This window comes from Solea solea, chromosome 3, assembly GCF_958295425.1.
Source record: "Solea solea chromosome 3, fSolSol10.1, whole genome shotgun sequence".
Lineage (NCBI taxonomy): Eukaryota > Metazoa > Chordata > Actinopteri > Pleuronectiformes > Soleidae > Solea > Solea solea.
This window is the reverse complement of record NC_081136.1, coordinates 14884774-14905938: the sequence shown is the minus strand read 5'-3', so window position 1 is coordinate 14905938 and position 21165 is coordinate 14884774. Positions and strand designations below refer to the sequence as shown.

Genomic DNA, 21165 nt, shown 5'->3' with positions numbered 1-21165 from the left:
GGGAACAATGTGCTACGCTTCTGTGTTATTAAGACTTGTGAGTGCAATACTTAAAAATCAATATTTATGTGGTGCAGATTCGGTGTTACCTCAGATCAGTTATTTTCTTTTTACAAGTGCACAGAGACAAGACTGTAGTTGGAAGATGTTTGGGCTAATATACGCTTTCAAAAGCAAAGTTATTGCAAATCCTCACTGAATTAACTTATGGATGAAAAACACATTTCTTTTGAATAGACATGGTGTTCCTTTCAGTGGTCAATTTCTGGTCATGTTTTAGTGTTTGTGAGGGAAGAACCAATTTGTAATGCACACAGAACGTTATGTATATATTAAAGTTGTATTCATTAAGACTTTAAAATGAAAGCGTTAGCATTTCCTCACTGACTGACAGATTAATCATATCATGATAGAGAATTTTCTACATCACATGTATACAATAAAGTAGCATTAATGTGAAGTGGGTTGTCCCAACCACAGTGCCACATGGTCAAATAATGCGAAAAGTAAAAATTGTTGAATTGTTAAGAAACATAATATTTAAAATTATATATATTTATTTGTTAATGCTCTGCAATAAATATTTAACAGCTAGAATTCACTATGTTGCTCATAAACTGATAAATATAAAATACGACTTTACATAATTGAAAGCAATTCTTTGAATTATGCCCCTAATAACAATTTTAGTCAGGTAATGGAATTCCACAGTAAATTACATTTACTGAATAATCTTTGTGGCCATTTCAGTTTTCTGGCTCTGTTTGCAGACTATAAAGCTCCACTGTTCTGAAACTCCTGATTTACTCGCCTGAGCATGGCTCGCCTTCACTTTGAGGCAGTGGGATAATGTGTCGTCAGTGTCTGTGTCACTTTCAGTATTCTGTTACTATCCCAGGCAGCCTTGAAGCACTGCCATGTTCGGTTTGCAGACGGACACATTGGGCACAGTGATGGAAATGCCCCATGGGATTTGTAGGATTCTGCTAGTGAGGCAAAACCAGACCTGGAACGAAACCAGGCAATGGACTGAGTACTGTCACTCTCTAATCATGCAAGGACAGACTAGCCTTAAGGAAAAGAAACAGCATTGAGTCACTGAGACTGTGTGTGTGTATTTGGAGAGTGTTTCAGTACACGTCTGCATTGTGTGCATTCTGTGAGTAGTCTGCGGATACACCTAGATTTATATGATGTATTGTCGATGGATAAGAAATTAAATGAACATTTCATGTCAGGGCAAAAAATGACTTGTTGAATTTGTCACCTTCTTTGTGTTGTTTATTGTCACTCATGACAATTCTCTACTTGTTTATGTTGGTATTTCCTTTTGGCCATCACCTATTTCTGTGTAACCCACGTAAACCACGACACAATACATTCCACAATGATTTCCCAATGTGTCATGTATTATAAACAATGTTAAAGAGTTTGCATTTATTGTAGGATGAGCCAACGACTGGGATGGACCCCAAAGCCCGGCGCTTCTTGTGGGACTGCATCCTAAGTATCATCAAAGAGGGACGCTCGGTCATTCTCACGTCGCACAGGTACACGCTCACTATATATCTATTGATTTTCATTGACACATTCATGCTTCACCCAGCAAGATCTATTTTCAGTCATCATATAGAAAGCACAGCTGCCAAATTGTCCATAAAATGAATGTGCAGTGATTTGAGTTACACTTTAGCTGAAAGATATTGTTTCCTGTGTTTCAGTTACTGTTAGTTGCCTGAAAACACATTTGCTGTTCAAAAGCTTTCATGAAGCACGAGGGCATATTGACTGATTGTTGTCATTTTTTCCACCACGAAAAGAAAAAAACTGTCAATAACTGTCCTGAATTCTGTTCAGTATCCTCGATTTCCTGGGGCAAATTTACGTTTCCTTACTTTTGAGAGAGGAAAAAATATAGATTTATTTGTGAAGCTTAAATCTATAGTCCACAACTTTTAAACATAAACATATGAACGTTACTTTTAAACCAGTGTCAAATGGGTTCCCACAGTGCTGATGAAGCCTATCAGCTATCGTATGTTTCCCAGTATAGTTGTGTTTAGACCTTGTCTCACCCGGCCTCATTCCCACTCTGTACACAGGAAGTGATTTGTTTTAGGTCAAGACAGACGGAGACAACTGTAACTCTGCGTTAGTAGGGAAAGATGGCTGCAAAGGAGTTTCAGAAGTGAATTCTACTGCTCAAAAAGCTGACGCTTCCAGTCTCCACCTGCTCTAGCACAGTCACTGTATACACAGAAATGCTCGCTCAGTCAGGGCTGATAGTATTGCATGACATAACTGGTTTTCAGATGAAGGACACATCATACAAATAATGTTACAATGTTATTTTCATCAGCAGAATAATAACAACAACAAAATTTGCACACTGCAGCTTACAAACTTGATGGGCCAACCTGATTTAGATCCTTTTTTACAATTAAAATACCTCTTCATTTTCCAATTTCCCAAATTGCCTCAGTGTTTGTGTCATCAGTGTTCCTGGCAGTTTATGTGAATAATCTGTGCGGCTGTTTTATTTGGACTACATTGCCTTCATTACTTGTGTTGAACATTTGTGTGACATGGTTGCAGTGTGTCAGAGCTGCCTCCAATTATTGTCCATGGCATGACCTGGTGTCAGATACACCAGGTTTTACAAAGTCATAATCCTAATTGAACAATTCCACAGAAAGGGTTCACAGGTTTTTGCCTCAGCAACAAATGACTCCAGTCCGACACCCAAAAAAAAGATCATAAAAAAAATTGCAGGCGGCCCCTCACCGTCTCTCCAATTACAACATGTTTTGTTCATTTGAGGTGTCAGACATGTTTTCAAAGTCAAACTTAAACTAGCTGTGAAAGGAGAAAATTGTGAGTGAACAAAGTCTAAAATTGGATGAGCTGTATCCATTATACAGACATCTAGGAACAGTGTTCTTGTCATGATCGAGTACATTTTAGCATTAGAATGAGAAAGACAGGCATCTCAAAAACAGCCATTACACAGAGTTTCTATTGTCTCTCTCACTGTATCTGTAAAGGAAATACTATCCAAGGAAATGTATTATACTGAAATATTCCTCCTTTCAACAGCATGGAGGAGTGTGAGGCACTGTGCACACGAATGGCCATCATGGTCAATGGTCGCTTCAAGTGTCTCGGAAGCATCCAACATCTAAAGAGCAGGTTAGTGTCTTCTTTTTCCACCTAAAAACGGAACATTCTGTAAAAACAGAACAATACATTTCATTGCCAGTGGAATGGCACCTTAACTCCACAGCTTAGCTTGGTGTCTATTCATATTCCCAACTCTAGGGCTGCTGGTCAGTAGACTCCATCACATTTTTGATTCATGAAACTGGCTGTAATTCTAAGTCAAGCTCACCAGCCTTTGGTTCCAGTCACAGAGAAAGAAACTTAGCGTTTATGTGTGTCCTTAAGTTTTTATTTAGTGTATACAACTTCAGTTTCTGGCTCTTTGCAGCTTCATGTGTGCGGAACAATAATGTATTCATTTATTTTGCTTACCTGGAAGAGGTATGTCTCATGTGGTTTGGTGCACTAAGCTAAATATGCCTCTCCCCTTTTTTGGCATAGACCCATAGAAAAAATCGTATTGATTTTACATGAAAAGATTCATATAAGGAGCCTTTGTGCTGACAGTCAGGTCTGTCTCTCAAATCTCTGACCATTATCTCATTTTCATAGTTGTTTCCCTCTAGACACATTGATTCCATTTTCACCATCCTTGTCCTTATGCACACCCTTAATAGGCTTTGTGCATGTCTCTTAATGTGTTTTGCTACATCTCCACCCCAGATATCTCCTGCCGTTAGCTCTAAGCACTCAGGTTGGCTCTCTGATTTTCAGCTGACATTTCCCAAGGCCAGCATTTATGCCCCAAGCCCAGCGTGTAACACTGAGGAACGATCCATTACCTTAGGTACAGTCTGGTGACATTATTACCACTACATTGTGTGATCTTATAAGAGGAAGGACATTACACACACGCAAGGACTGCACTCACGACAAGAATATGCGGTGACAATCGCCGGGTGGAAAGAAAGATCAATACACCTGGGATGAGGGGTGGAGCAGACCATTTTTCAAGTCATACAGAGGTTTAGAGGAAACGCCTGAACGAGCAAGGAGGGATACAAGTGTCAAGGGTATTTTCCTTTAAGAGCAGTTATGTCATATGATTGGCCATGCTTTAAGACCAATCTACGGGAGAAAATGTTTAAAAAGAATGCAAATAAGGGAGAGTTTACATGCAAAGAGTGGGAGAGCACTGTCCAAATCCGTCCCTCCCAGATGTTAAGGTAATTGTCAGATCTTCTGTGTCAATTGCATTCTGTCTGTAGGGGGAAGAGCAGGGTTGTAAATAATTTATGAGCTAAAAGCTAAAACAGGTCTGGAGAACAGAGGGTTAACACGTGTCCTACTTCACTCAACATATTATCAAGCAGAAGAGAATAGCTCTTCACTAGACAGGCAAGTGAGAAGGAGCCAGATAAGCGTGACGTTTTTTTTGCGTGCTTATTTTATATCTCATGTTGGACAATTTACATGCCACTGAAATGTTATCTCTTAGTTCTCACCGCGCAGTGAATCATTTCTAATTAAGCATCCCTATCTCCAAAGCACTTTGTGTAATTAATGTTTCATGAGGTGTGGGACCCTGTTAATGACTGAAAAGGCAATTAAGGACTGTCTTCTCTGTTTTCCTTTCATGTCACTATGCTGCCACATGTTTGTGCTGCCATGCCCCCCCCCCCCCCCACACACACACAAACCCCTCCCACCCTTGTTTAAGCATGTGGTCTACATTCATTAAGGTTGCTTGAGCCTTATCAATTCAGCTTTGTGTGGGGTGAAACCAGTATTTCATGTTTATGTTCATGATGTGGTAATGGAGGGGCAGAGTCTGCTGCTGGTTTATAGATGGGAAGAGTTCCATCAGACAGCAGGAGATTGGTGCAGAGAGGGTGGAGGACTGACTGGTCGGTGAGGCAGACTGCACACTGTTGTCACACGGCGTGAGCAGCTGACCTGCAAAGCTGGGGGTCCTGTTCTTCTTCCTGCCCCCACCCCCAGTTTCTCCATCTCTTTTTTGATTACAATCGCCTGAAAGGGGTGTGGAATATCATCACATGGCGTCTCTCACACATTGACCCCCTATTGCGCACATGTAATACATGTTCACCCAACTACATTCACATCAGCCCCTGCCTCCGTCACTCTCTTCCCCCTACCCATCTCCTTCAAAAACCTCTCACCATCTCCTCTTTTTTTATTCTTCCTGCTGCTGCTGCTCTTAGGTGGCAAGACTTCCAACCGAGCCATGTACATGCTTGTTAGTGCGGCTTCAGTGGTAACCCCATCTTTATCACTGAGATGCCCTGCTGCTGCTTTAACAACCTCTCTGTGTATTAATCAAGCCTCATTCCAGCCAAAATAATCCATTTAAACTACTGTAGAAGTAGCTGGCATGTCAAAAAAAGGGCTAGGGATGTGGTTTGACTCTTGTAATCTGAGCAGTAGTGTGGCTATTTTAAGAAACTCATTCATTATCTTTATCTTTGGTTAAAAACATCCTCATTACCTGTCCTGAGACTGAGCCCCTCAAATCAATCACCATTCAAGGTGTTTATGAAAGGCTGATGGAAAAGGAGGAGTAAAGCTGAAAAAAGTACAAGAGGCTGTAAATAGTGCTTTAGCACCAGCAGCGTGTACAATATGAAAGTTCCCAGGTGTTAAGTAAACCCAAATGAAGTGGAGGAACCAATAAAAGCCGCTTCAAAAGCGCCCCTATAATCTTGTCAGTTAGGAAGGCCACCCACTAGCCAAGGCAGGATTTTCCAATGATTGATATCACTCAATACTTCATATAGTACCCTCAGTAAGTACACACCACAGTCTGGAGTCTTATTTCCCCCTTGCTCCAAGCAAGGCATGATATAAAAGTTGGGGGTGGGGTGTGTTTAATGCATTAAGGTAATGCACTGAGGGCACAGGAGAGTTTTTACAAGAGCCGTGTTTAAAAGTTTGGATCAATCCCCTGAAGTTGATGTTGAGAAGTCCAATAAAGTTCTTCCCACTCTGTCTGTGCCACAGCTCTGCAGGTGTGCCATTATCTCAATAGTTTACAGCTTTTAAGTGCGTGTCACTGGCAGAGACGGTGGACGAAATCGTTCTCCACACGGTTTACAATGCTTTTGCAATGAACGTGTAATTGAGACTTTGACGGACACAGAAGGTGTACTGTACATATGCCATGCATATCTGACTGCACTACAAAAATACACATCATCTTTATTCTTGTTGGTAGAATCTTATTTCATGTGTGAGCGTGGTTCTTGTACAGATATTAGATTTTGTATTCAAGCTTATTTTTTATGCTCAAGCAACAAGCAAGAAAATACATTTACATAATGCCCTTCATGGTCTGCGAAGTGCTCTATATATCTTGGTATTTTATTAGGTCCTTGTTGAAGTATACTGTACATGTTTGAATAGCCCACAGTAATAACTTTTACAGGCCTCATGATGGCCTTCATGTTAGCTCACCTTTGATTCACAACATCGCAGGCAAACACCGTGTAAATACACTATAACACAGAGGCAGACAGACACCACTAATCTTTAAAAACTGCTACTATGGACAAATCAAGGTCATGAATGAGTCTCTCACACCTTTATTCACAGTTCACTCATATTTATAACGTCTGAAGTCATCATTCCTTGAAGGCAGCACCCTTTCCTCTCCAACCATAATGACACATCCCACTGCAAATTGACACTAGTAACTTGTTATTTTGTTGTTTTGTTAAAGATACCTAGTTGAGTTAGTTACTTTTTAATTAGTTGTGATATTTTTTTATTGGCATATATATATATATATATATATGTGTATATATATATATATATATATACATATATATATATATACACATACAGTATACATATGTGTGTATATATATATATATATATGTGTATATGTGTATATATATATATACACACACATATATATCTATATACATATACATATATGTATATTTTAAATTACTTTTTGACAAAAAGCATTGAAAAAATCCTTTTTTTATTCTACAGTATTATTTCACATTTATTTTTGATACACATTTTGATATCTTTTGACATTGAGTACATTTCTTAACTGACCAGACAAAAAAAATTCCACCCATCTGTCTATTTGGTCCTTGTTCTGACAGTGCAGCTCCTGCATCGAGCTCTGCCCCCCTCCCCCTCCAGGAACCAAGGAAGTTTTGGATGACTTCCTGCCTGATCAAAGCATCAGACCACCACAGCCACAGCGTGACCTGTTGCCCCACGTTAGCCCTCACCCCCGTGGACTCAAATATTAGGTTTGCCAGTGGTGAGGGTGACCTTTCCAGACTCCCCCAGATGAAGGAAGGCAGCAGAATTATTTTGTGCCTGTCATGCCCTTATCGGTGTCTAGCTGTTGTTTGTTTTAAATTACATGGAGCAATGACTTTCCAGCAGACCAGTGTGGAGGAGAAGCCCGAATAATGAAAATGAAGAAGCAAGAGCTGCAGCATGGACATGGCTGCACAGAGGCTCAGCCATGCTGCTATGGTTGTAACAATGAGGTCCAACGTTTAAACATAATCCATTGACTAAGATAGTTAGTCATCCATTATACCAGTTAAAAAGCCAATCAGCTATTTCATACATGCAGTGCTATTGCCATGATCATGCGGTGAAGTGCGGTTTTAGTTTCAGTCCAAGCTTACCCTTGCCTGTACAGTCAGAGTTTATATGAGGAGAGGAGAGGCAGTGTATCATAAATGAAAGAAATTGTTTTGTTGGGAATGTGGAGGCAGACTCAAAATGATGAGAATGAAGGAAAGACATTTTCCCCAAAGTGCTGCCTGAAGCCCAAGAAAAGCACCAAGAAAGGAAATAAAAGTAAGTTAGACAAAGAGGAGACGCTAATTGAGAAGCCCCTTTGCTGTTGCTAACAAGCACCATTTCATTATGCTCTCCCGCCCATTCACCACCCGAGCCGCATTGCTTCCCGACACCATTGTTTTGGTTTGTTTTTTTGCATCTTGGCTGAGCCTGATGGCTGTGATGTTTTGGTGGCAGTTGTGTTGAAAGATTTATGCTGTACTTGATTGCATCATATAAAAACATCCATAATGATGCTTCATTACAAAGCAGGATAACTATTCTGGCTGTTTTTCATATAAAGTGTGTGCTTTACTGATGGTGGATGTTGTTTTGAGCAAATGGAAGATGATTTGCTTTGTTGAGGAGGCAGGTGGATGCTTTATTCTGGTATTGTGTCTTTACATTTCACTTGACGAGCATGTGGTAGTGTCTGTAGATGTAGATGTTTTAGTCAGTAGCTCAGTTCCGTACAAATATAATTGTTATTATGGTTAAAGAAAATGAAAAAAAATCCTGGTTCTGCATTTTGTTTGTGTCTGCACCTAAATGTAATGGGTTAGTTCCAGACCCCCTCCCTCTGCCAAGTTAGGAGATCCATTGTGTTGTTTTTCACTCACTCACAAATAAACCCAATTAAAACACAGGTGAAAACAACCTCTTTTTTTATTATTATCTTCATGTATTAATAAATTATCATGTCCACAGCCATGTTTTTAATATTTTACACAAAGTGGTCTGAGATGTACTAGGGATGGCTCAAAAACAACTTTCAACCTGGATTATCTACCAATACCAGTATCAGCCCAATAAAGTTGGTTTTTTTGCCTTTTAAATTACCAAACTTTGAACAACACATTTGTGATGATGTGTTTACCACCGGGTCACCATTTAATATTTGTATCACAAATAATTTACACATTTAAAGCAAAAAGTAAACAGCCTACGTCTGTGCTGAATGAAACACTTATGGGATTTGAATAGTATTAGATTTTATGTTTTTTTTCTTCTTCTAATATCCAATCCAGCGATTTTCACTAGTGTTGGGATGATCTTAATGGCCGATCTCAAAACTGTTCTATTTTTGCTCCTCAACGCACTTTTATAGGATTATTCTCCACGATGTTGTACAATTTGTTTGAATCAATGTAATCTATCCCATTCAACATTTATCATTTGAATGGTGATTTTGCCACATGTGTTCAGCTTTTTGGCCCTTGTCTTTTTTCAGTTCTGACCACTGAGGTGTTTATCCTTAATGTCTTACCAGCAATCTCCTTTGCCTTTATGGAACCCAGCGGCACCAATTACATTTGTTGTTTTAATATTGAAGTTGAACTGAAAAACACAGTTATTGTCTGAGACACTGGAGAGTACGTGCCCGAGTGAAAGCCTGAAGAAGCACCTGTGTTTTCAGAGGCATGTCATGTGAATTTGTCTTTTTGAACACTGTACAAGAAAACACTAGAATGATCAAAGGGCTCAGCATCAATCACCCCAACCTTAGAAGTGTTCCGACCCTTGGACATAAACCAGTCCACAGTGTGTCCTTTGTTCTGTGTGGGCTCAGTCACATGCTGCTGTCAGTGCTTATTTCTCAAGCACAATTCCTCAGTGCCTTTAGTGCCTCCTCTCCATGAATTTGTCAACGTCAATGTTAAAAAATGCAACCCTAACTGCAAAATGTACAGATGTCAGTTCAGCAAAGTCATCAGAAAAGGTTGTGTAGTATTTAGATGGCCTGTACTTTAGATATTTATGAACATATCTTAAGAAGAGGAATCAAACTGAAGAGCCATACATTCAACTTCACCTACATTTTGGTCAAATGGATTTCCAATAAAAAACAAATTGAAGGTCAAGCTTTTTCTATAATTAGAATTAATGTGGAAATTGATATTCTGTTAATTTAAAACACACTGGTTGTTTTCTTTTTCTACTACTTAGCAAGACAGGAATTTTGTATGTTAGAGAGTATAATTTGTTTTGTGTCATGATACCGGAGATATTGAATGATTCTTTTCCCATTTGCCTCATGATGCCATTTGTGCATTAAATGCTTAGACAAGCCTTTCATGCCAATGTGGAGCACAGCTAAGGTCAGAGTGAAGTACAATTTGGTATGGTTGAAGGGTTGTCCACCAGGCAGCTGCTTAATGAAGTGCTAACGTTATGATACTTGCCGCGGTGTACTACATCATTTGTTGTAGAGTACACGAGGTAAGCTTTTGATCACCTTTGGTGTAAAGCCTCTGAGAAGATCACAGTATAGAAACAGTTCTCAGATCCCTCCAATACCTGGAGCCAGGTAGGATGGGAAATGACAAACTGTCTGCATCCTTGTGTGTTATTTTAATATACTTACATTTTTTTTTCATATCACAACTCGTTCAAAATGTCTGTATATCACAGATGTGTGATGTAAATCCGTTCGTGGTTCACAGTTGCAATGCAAATCAAGAACAGACTTAACTCAGTGAGCCTTATTTATCCTTAGTTGATAAGGATGAACTAGTACTGACCAAGTACTGTGAAGTACAGAAGCAGTTTAGTTTGAAGTCATTCAATGTGAGTCAAATGTGAGAAAATCTGCATGTTCCTGATTCAGATGATTCAGCTCCTGTAAATTTACCATACACCATGTACCTTTTACATCCTGTAAGATGTAAGAACGTTATAGCAAGGTGAACATTTGCTTCAGCACGATCCAAAGGTAGCGTTGGGCTGTTCCACAATCTTAATGAAACTGAGAATTTAATAGGCATTCTACACTGTTCTTGCTCTGTAGATCGTCATCTTCAAGCAATCATGCTTTAACTAAAGGAACTCTGCTACCCAAGGGGTCCAGTCATTGTTCTCCTCAGCACCAGCAGAGAGCCTCACTTTTCCTCTCACTCCCTTTGGGATCGTGCAGACCGACAGTTTATTCAGCATACCGCTAATTACCACTGAGGGGGCCTGTGACTCTTGTTGCATGCAGCTCTGTACTGGCCCACAATGGACATTTCCATGGGTAAATCCAACATTAGGGAATTAATTAGGTAGAAAACAATGGGTCATAAGAGGACTAACGACAGAATAACAAGGCACTGAGTCTTATTTGGTGCTCACCAGACGTAGCATATAACTGGGAAGATGCAGAATTATAATTAGGTTTGGAGATTAGCTGCAGCCCATTTTCATCTGTGACAATGTTTATGTCCAAGGACGCCGCTCACACAGAAGAGCACATTGACATATTTTCAAAGTGATAGTTGTTCAATAATGCAAATGTACTCTGCTGTACTCATTTTACACATCACACCATAATGTTCACATTATTAAAACAGCAGTCACTAAGTTTTGCCTCTTTAAGGCAATGAAACAAGTTGTGACACATTATCAGTTAACTGATGAGGTCAGTAACTTGATGTTGGCCATGGAATGTAAATCTAGTATTCTCCAAGTATTTGACTCTAGCTTTATCAGACCGCTTTACTGAAGATAGCTGCTTCCTGCTGCTGCTAGAGGTAGTATTCCTATACATGCATGTGGGAGTGGTGAGGCTTAACCTTAAAAGAAGTGTCAAACCTGAATATCTCAGTGATAAGGTTACACAAATTGCATTACAAGCCACTTTTCATACTACAGGTGATTTAAACTTTATCCAAATAAATCTGTCAATTAAATATTAAACATTTCCCTACATTTCCTTACTGATCACTGGCAAAATGCACCAGCTGCATTAAAGCTACTTCTGATTTAGAGTGCTTTTGACCCTCTGAGCTATTATGCTTAAGTAGGTGCAGGGCATTTTGCTAATTGCAAAAATGGAGGAGTCTATTATCCACCTAACACCAATTTCATTGAACTTTTGATGTTGAGTTTCTTTTGTTCATAACTGCTTATGACTCACCCTACATGGAATACATGGAGTACATTCAATAAAATGAGACCAGTTTTCATTTGAACAACTCCTTAGTTCCTTCACCCTGATTCATCACACTGCATGATGACTATTAAAGAAAGGTGAATTTCTTGGCGAGTACCATGCTTCTTTGTCCTTGGCCCTATTGTCCTGTACTGCTTATTTGTTCTAGATTCGGGGATGGCTACACGCTGATAGTGAGGGTTGGTGGTTCTCCTCCGGCCTTGAAGCTCGTCGAGGACTTTGTCCAGCAGACCTTCGCAGGCAGTGTCCTGAAGGAAAAGCATCACAACACGCTGCAGTATCAGCTGCCATATGCAGAGGGAGCTTTGGCCACCATCTTCAGCCAGCTCACCAGCCACCAGCAGAGGCTTGGTGTGGAGGATTATTCTGTGTCACAGACCACTCTGGATCAGGTAAGGCTTTTTTCTTGTCAACTTTAGGTGTTATTGTTTCCTTCTTTAGACTCAGAAAACTCAGGCTCAAAGACCGAGGGTAATAAGTTTTATAGACTTTGGAAATATTTTTGCATTGGGTTAGTGCCTAATAAATATCCTTTCTTTTTATTACTATAGAAATGCAACAGTACATTATTCCAGTCTCTCTATTCACAAGACTATGGTTTTGTGATTTGTGCATATGTATTTTACAGTTGTGGGTATGGATTAGGAAAACATGTTTTTTGTCTCTTTTTTTCGTGTATTTTATAGTCTTTACTTTTTAATTTTTTTTTTTTAATTATTGTTAAAGGTTCAGTCAATGTACGGCTGCAGTGATTAAATACTAAATTTAAACCAAATTAATGTGGTATTAACCCCTCTCTCAATCCAGATGGAGAAACTGTTTTCTCTGAACTTGGATAAAAAGAGTGAAGCCCAAATTTTTCACTTAGAGATGTTCAGTGATCATTTCTGTGATGATCCTTGAGAACAAAATAAAAATGTTTTTTGGAGCATACGCAGAGGAAACATGATCTGACTCCAAATGTCTTCTCTGACAGGAACAGAATTTAGGCGCCCTGTAAGGCATCTGAGGCCATGCTCTATTGTCGTACTGTAATTCTGTGCTGTGACAGCTCAGTTTAACAGATCATTAGGCCATTAATCAATGAATTCAGCATTGCAAGTGCTCTCAGTTAATGGTAGTCTGCTCATTCCAGGATAAGATTTGAAGATCTATCACTGCCTACACATTTTCTTCTCCCATTTAGGCTGTCAGACTGACCAATGAGGCCCACACAGAGTTTTTGCGTAGCCATAGTTCATCCACCAGCTCCCAGTATTGATCAAGACAGATTTTATATATTTATATACGCACACAAAGTTCCCCTCCACCAGAGCCCATATTGTACTCCAGCACAAGTGCACTACACAGCCCTGATTGTTGAGATATAGACTGGTTTCACCCTGTGTTTTCGAAATGCCCCCATTGACCTGATGCAATCAGTAACTCAGGGTGTGAGCGTGTCTGGTCCTGCAAACTTACCATTAGCTCAGCAGCAGATGACCATGTGGGGGTGAGGATGTCCTCTGAGGGGTTCAGGAAGGTCAGTGCTCCACGCCACCAAGAGGGGATTAAAAAGCCTATCCTTGGATTAGAGGAAGATATGAGTTGTCAGTGCGCAACCAAAAATATGAGCCAAATGCATAACAAAACTTTTTATTCAAAAGCTGAGCAAAAATGCAAACACAAGAGCAGGAACCAAACACAACAGATTAACCGATAAGGGCTATGCTCAGATTACCAGACACATTATGCAAATCTGATTCAACTGAGATCCATTACAGATCAGATACGAGGGCTCACATTCTTAACTACAGGTGTCGTGCATTTGAACACAGCTGCCCTCTCAAAAGGTGGGTGAGCTTTAGCTCTCGAGGACAACACTCTCCTCGATGTTATTTGAGTTTGCCATGCTTCTGCGGTGTCGGTCAAAGACGACAACACGAAGTGCATGTGTATCAGCAAAAAGCCACATGGATTTTGATATGACTGCTCTCGCTCATGTCACATTGGCCACATATGGGGGCTCACATACTAAAGTGAGGCGGATCAGATTTGACATTTGGAATTCGTCCACTCAGGCCTGGAAAAATCAGATCTTAGCCACATCTATAGCAAAACGTTTATGAGTCACTTCAGCCTGATAATCTGAACATAGCCCAGGACACTGAAGAGCACTGAGTCTAAATATACTAGGGAAGCAGGGATAATTGAACATCACGTGTCAAACATGTCAAATGTCAAACACAGGAAGCAAAACCGGATAGGGTGTACAGTGGGGAGGACCTACAAAATAAAACAGGAAACTAACAAGACATAATCAAAACGAACAACAGAGAAAACCAGGATGAAAGAACTTGAAGATCCACTGGAACCTAAAACAATTCAAACAAATGGTAGAAACTAAATAAGTAAGTCGTCTAAATCTTCACAGACTGCAAAACCATGGGTCAGAAGTCATGACACTGAGTTTTTCCTCCGTATTTAATTGAGCTGCAGCTTTGTTATATTTAAATGAATTACATTGTGGTACAATACACACTGCAGGGATTTCAAGCTTGCCATTAGCAACACAGTGGTAATTCAAGATAAATCCTTTTTTTTTGCAGCATTATTTAAATAAATATATACCCTTCAGGGGGAGATTAGCCTTCCACTATGGCACGAAAGGAATTTATGAAGATATAAATGCTTTTATCCAGTCGGGTTTACAGTCAGATTAGGTTTCTTCTGGAGGATATTTCAGCAGAACGCTGTTTATGCTGATCATTGGTGTTCAGCCGCACTATTAACTCTAACCTTGGGTAATTTTTTTTTTGTTTTCTTCTTTGTGAACTTGCCCCACATTGTGCTCTGGTCAATATTTACCAGATCAGAGGTAGTAAATAAATCATACTTGGTTCAGGAGGTCACAGAGGGGACAGCAGGAGAACCTGTGGAGGCTGAGACAGTCACTTTTCAGCTGGTGATTTATAGAGAAGAGCCCTGACCTATAGTATAACACACAACTTGCACTACAATTAATATTGATCCACACAGCCTGGAGCTGGGGCGTTAACATTGGTGGCCAGGACAGTGCAGAACAGACGGAGCGTTTCAAAGGAAAATGTGGCTTTCTTAAGTGTCTTTTAAACACAGAGTATGTTGTGCAAATATGAAGTGTTTGCTGCTTTGTGCGTGTGACATTCACACTGTGACCGCTGCGGTGGAATGGCTGAACACTTTCTATTTTTGTCAAATTTATTTAGCCTTTTTTTGGTTCCTTAATATGCAATAGGATTTAGAGAATGAACATTTCCTTAGCATAATCACACGGTCTTGTTAATGACTGGAATACCCAAACAAACTCAACATCATCATTTTAATACATCAGTTGCAGCTTCAAATGAAATGGAAACCTAATAGTACGTGTTCTGTAACGTTGATGATGTAATATGTAACGCTAAGTGCATGCTAAAACCCCATATGGAACATTGAGGAAGGAAATATTCCGTTTGTATTAGTTAGCCAGTGTGTTGTCTTCTGTTTTTAACTTTATCCGAGTCTAATTTTAAATCTTTCACTAATGGATCACGACTGATCACTGCTGTTTGCTGTCAGTTCAAACATATCATTCAGGTCCTTTGTCCTCGTTTTAAGGGAGAGACCAGTAACGGCAGAAATGAAAGCTCAGTCTTAAAGCATTCTTTTGTTTTGGGGTTTTTTCTGCTGTCAACATTGCAAAGAGCAGGATGAGCCCACTCTGAATGAATCATGTTGACAGAGACATGACTCCAAATGAGATTAGTGTTTTCCTTACACATAATGGTTCGAATCACTAACGTGATGCCCCCATTAACCAATTATGACGAAAACATGTCAAGGGTTGCACTGCCACCAAAAATCATTAGTGCAGCTTCAAACTGTGTCTAATAATAATTGCGGGGACAGAACTCTTAATGTCAGCTGTATTAAGGGCAGCAAGAATGGCTTTTGTTTGATAATTAATGTAATTTAATGTTTTCCTTTTATATTCATTTTTAAGAGTCACAGCTTTTTCTATGTCTAATCATTTTGTGACGGGCAAAAATAAAGCAAACTCTAACGTCTTAAAAACGTTAAAAAATTGCTGCACTTTTAGGACACAACATGGACACACAGTATGAATGACGTAGATGCATATATGGGCCTTTTCCCATTGTGCACAGTGCAAAGTTAATTGGGAGATTGAGTGTCCTTCACCTCTTCTGTTCTGCCTCAACGAGCATCAAATAAACACTCAAATGCTTCCTCTGTAATGTAATTAATGCCCGTATCCATCTGTTATTAAGGGAATGTCACTCAGTAGCGCTGGTGCATGACTTTCAGGTCATGACTGGATGGTTGACTAAATACAGAATCACATCACAAAGCAGAGGAAGAATTTACCGTAGTTGTCTTCGGCCGAAAATGCTGTCAACTGCACCATTAAAGCTCTTTCAGAAAGTTAAATGTGAATTGTGCTTATAAATATTATTGTACAAAGTATCTGGGCTCGACTACGAATATGAAATACAGAGCAAACCTCCGCACATCCAGCCAATATCAGCGCATGACAGGGTCAGAGGCCAAGACGGGAGTGAGAGAAACAGATAGGCAGGCGATACATTTGTTGAAGTGATGTCTGCACAACCCTGACCTTAACACACCTTGGCCGATGGTCTGATATCCCAGGAGCAGAAGCGAACTCTGGCCTCAGGTGTGCGACAGGTGTGACTTGCTTTTCCACTCGTGAGATTATCTGCTATTTTACAGTTTCCATAACCCTCCCTTGCTTCTAGAATTAACGTAAGACCTTTCTGGTAAACAGCAGATGTGCTCAGTGTCTCTGTCCCGCATAAGAATAAAGAAAAGAATGTTATACGACTAAATAGTTACTAACTGAGTAAGTTAAATAAAGTAAAATAGTCATTATCATGTCTGAAATTGTCAAACTAAATATACTACATGTGTGACGCCCATAAATGTGTCGTAGAGATTTAGAAACAGTGCATTATAGTCATCGAAAAGCCTTTTCCTTTGCTCATAGATTAAATTTTATAGATAAAACAACTTATTGTTTGTTTTAGTTAAATTACATAATCAGGCTACACCTTATGCAATTACATTAATTGTTTGTTTGAAACAGACGTCTTTGTTTTTCCAAGCTTCTTCTAAACAAAAGCTTGAAAAGATCCCGTTATTGTCCCTCATTGTTGTATCAGTTTGTAGCCATGGAGATGACTGAGTAGTTTCTTTCAGAAATGGGCTTTTATTTTTTTTATTAAGATTTAATATACAATCCAGTAATCCACATGACTTTTGATATTCACGCAGCTGCTGAAAATCTCTCTTATCATTTTAGATTCTCTTTGTAGCTTGTGTCTGCAGAGGAAAAAAAAAAGAAAACCTCTATGTGGTTAATTCGCAGCAGACAGCGAAAGCTAAGAGAACAAAAAGCCTGGACTGCAGCAGCGTTTACGGCACACACATGACTTTTTATGAACGACTTAAGATTGATTTCTTTTGACATCAAAATGTATCGCAGAGCCAAGAATGACTGTTTTTACTCCTTTTCTCAGCTGGTCAAAGATGTCAAACCGACATTCACTGCGTGAGCCTAGATGCTTACTTGATGCTTCGTAGCTCTCGTCTGATAACTCATTCACATGCACCCCGTTGCCTGGACTACAATTTCTGTTTGGTTTAGAGGCAAATGTTGGAGTGCTGCGTGTCTTAAGTGTTCATCTTGCCTTCATCTTTGAGTAACTTTTCCTCATTAACATTCCAGGTCTTTGTGAATTTTGCGAGGCACCAGCACACAGAAGAAGAGTCTCAGGGCTACAACAACCCAGTGGACATTTCAGATGAGCTTCCTGTGCCACCTTCCATGGGGGAAGAGAAGGTGTAAAGTCCACACCTACAGTAGCCTGCAATCTATTGTAATCAAAAGTGAATGTAGGTGATTTTTCTCTGCAAAGATGCAGCCCTAATTAATACACTTAACATAGGCACGACCTAGTGTTTGTGATATACACTTTGCACTGTTTGTGCAAGGTGTCTGTCTGTGTGTGTGTGTGTGTGTGTAAAAAAACAAAAGCTACAAATGATCTCTAATGCAACAAATCAAAAACCTAAAATACTACAAAAATATAGCACTGTTAATATAGCCTCCATCCAGTGTGGAGATGAATACAGTAGATTTAGTAGAGTTAGAATTAAGAGTCACGTAGATGCAATATTAATAAAGCACACGTGGACGTCAGATTTGAAAACTTAAAAATGGATGTAGCTTTTTTTTGGTAGCAAAACAAAAAAAACAACCTTCAGTTATGAGGCACTGAGATTGACAGTTTCTGAGACTGGAGGTTCATACCTGTTACCTGCAACCAGGCTCCTGTTGGACAATACCAGCTGTCAAACACTCAGGTGTTCTCTTATATTCTCTTATTTGCTCTCTTCTCTATTTTTCTCTGTATCAGAAAATTGATTACAAAATTGGCATCATATTCTTTTGAAGAAGACACGGAACCTGTGATTGAGACCATTAACTCCTCAGGGAAAGGTTTACTGATCTTATAACTGCTACTTTTTCCTCTACGTCTTGGTTTTTAACTTTTCACACCAGAAGACTACATCCATTTTTATACACAGGTTAATGTACCTCAAGAGCATAAAGGGCTGAACTATTCCTGAGAACAGTTGTTTACATGTATTGTTGTATACATTATTATAGGTTGGCATTGACTTTAGCGTAATGGGTTATTGCTGACGTGGAACTGATCGGGTCAGGTATTTGATGGCACTATCAAGAAAGTGACATTTAACCCCGCCTCAAAGCGAATCAACAAGAGACGGAAGTAAAATTCCTTCATCAACACACAAATCACAGGAGCTCAATGAGTTTTCACCTCACACTGTGAGTCGCTGACAGGCAATGCATTGATTGCCACCAAGCATAAACGATTAATAACAACTCTGTCAAGTGTGTTGGCTTTGAATGCCTCAGTGAGCCTTCAATCAGCTGTAGTTGGTGTTTAATGAAAGACACTGGGGTTAGTCAGAGTCGAGCGGCTGTCAAACATGTTTGGTCTGAAATAAAGGAAACACATCTTGTACGTGTTTCAACCACAGCTTACTGGCAACCTTTATTCAGACGCAATTAGACGCAGATTTTATTTATCTTTCTTATGTTTCTTATTTAGTCTTTACCTGTACTTTGTGTGCTCTGTGACTCTGCTGATGAAGTAAAGACGTTTGTCACAGTGTCCCTCCCAAACATCCAGTGAAAAACTGAAATTTAGTGATGACGCTGCATAGAATTGTGTTAAAGTTCCTTAGATAGACAAGTAGATTGACAGGGATATATGTAATTTATTTCGGTGTTATCAACTGTACCAAAGAAATTATTTAAAGTTTCTAAGCAACATCGATTCATTTTGCCTTAATAACAACCTTTTTTTTTTTTTTACCAGCTTTAGCCAGCTAGTCAATAAAGCCAGAGTCATTTTAAAAAGAGAAATCTGTAGAAGTGCCTTTAATGTAAATGGCTGAACATAATACCACACTATTCCAAGACTGAAAAAGGATTTAAAACCATATAAACTTTATTTAGTTCATGAAACTGCCATAGGAGCGTGATATGAAACAGGTCCTCAGTGCATTTACTTTTCAGTTGCTGTTCAGGGAAGGGAGGGAAACATTGTTTGTACCTCTTGATATTATGACCACAAATATTTTAAATGTATTGTTATGTAAACCTTTTATTTCATTATAATTGTGTCTAATGTATACAGATATTGTGTGATGACGTTTGAACAAACGATCTATTCAAATTGTTTCTCAAAGCTATATTTTATTATACCCTACACGATAGATTTTAAGTGTCTTAATGTAAAGAATGTCAAACCAGGGATGTCGTCGTCATCGTACCACAGATCTGGTGTCGGGTCGTTGCCACACTCACTGAAATTCCACTTCACTGAATCTCCACGGAATTCAATACAATTGGAGCTGTTGCTCACAGACAAACTCTCCTCGATTTAATCAGTGTGCGAGCAGTCGTTTAGATTAACAAGACGAAAGGCTGCTTTGCCAGATTAGCTTAAAGAAAATATTATTAGTCACTGTGAAAGCTGTTTGTTTTTACTGTGCCTTCTACTTCTTCTTCTTCTTGTCAAACTAAAGTTGCAAGGACGTCACATATTTGATGCTGTCGAAAAAGAATGTCCAGAGTTTTCAGTATATTGGGTTTAGATTTGGTAACAAGGTGTCATACGGGTGACGTCCCTGTTTAAATCACCAAAGCTCTTTTTCTCAAAGCACTTTACGTCAAGTGAGACGTCGTTTGTATGCTTCTGTGTGAAGTCCTCACATGACTATCACCCGCTGCAAAGAATAAGATCTCCTCTTTGTACTTGCCTCATGCCAAGAGAAATGATTATTAAACATTTGCACAAATTGTAATGTGACCCTGACTTTCTTTAGTTTGTTGTCATGTCCTGTGTTTGTTGTTTTGTACACCTCTGTTGCAGGCTCACACATACGTCCATGTTCTAACTCAGACCATTAGAATGTGCTGATCGACAGTGGGTAAGTTTGTTGTTATTTTTATTTTTGATCCAACTGTCTCCTCCTTAAATTGTAAAACTATCATCTACACTTTTTTTAAAAATGTATTTAGTGGAGACTGTGGTGACTTATTTTAATGTATTTTCTCCTCTAAAACTGACAACCAGCCGTTTCTGCTCTACTTTTCTTTTTACACCATGAAGTGCTGATTCCGCACTGATGTATTTGTCCTATCTGATACAAACATACTGGAAACCAAGAACAGAAGACAGCAGTCAAATTAAATCACACATTTTTTAATCCTAATTTACTTTCAATGACTTTACTTTGTTTTGTGAAGCTCTAAAATGGCAGACAAACTTTTTCCCTCGACTTTGTCCACGTATCACACTTCTCTTTTTCTTTACTCATTAGAACACGGACTTCCAGGTCACCCTGGCCCACAGGTGGGAACTTCACAGATGTGGTGAAGCTCTTGTCTTAAGGTAAGATTGCCACCCTTGTCGCTACTTCCCACCGTTATTCACATGCATGTACACAGTAGGCATTCATTTATTTAAACTCCTCATTGTCTCCCTGCAGCATTTCTCCTTCAAGTATTTATATTTGCATACGTACAAAACAGTTGAAGGCCTTTCATGAAATGTTCATTTCACTCTCTGCCGTCGTCCATGGCCACTCTTAAAAGACAATATCCACTCTGTGCAGCGGTAAATGTTCTTATTTGGCATGAAATGATAGAGTGGGAAAAT

At 39.3% G+C, this 21165-nt stretch overlaps 1 protein-coding gene across 2 annotated transcripts in view; it reads left to right on the top strand.

Annotated features, from left to right (window-relative positions):
• The window catches only part of LOC131456517 (phospholipid-transporting ATPase ABCA1-like), a 124607-nt gene extending 106686 nt beyond the window's left edge, over positions 1-17921 (top strand). For both annotated transcript variants that reach the window (XM_058624915.1, XM_058624914.1), the window contains exons 47-50: positions 1447-1550; positions 3097-3189; positions 12015-12258; positions 17634-17921. In XM_058624915.1, coding sequence (XP_058480898.1) covers positions 1447-1550; positions 3097-3189; positions 12015-12258; positions 17634-17753 — 561 coding nt within the window. In that variant the 3' untranslated portion in view covers positions 17754-17921. The remainder of the gene's footprint in view (positions 1-1446; positions 1551-3096; positions 3190-12014; positions 12259-17633) is intronic.
• Positions 17922-21165: the final 3244 nt, after the last annotated feature.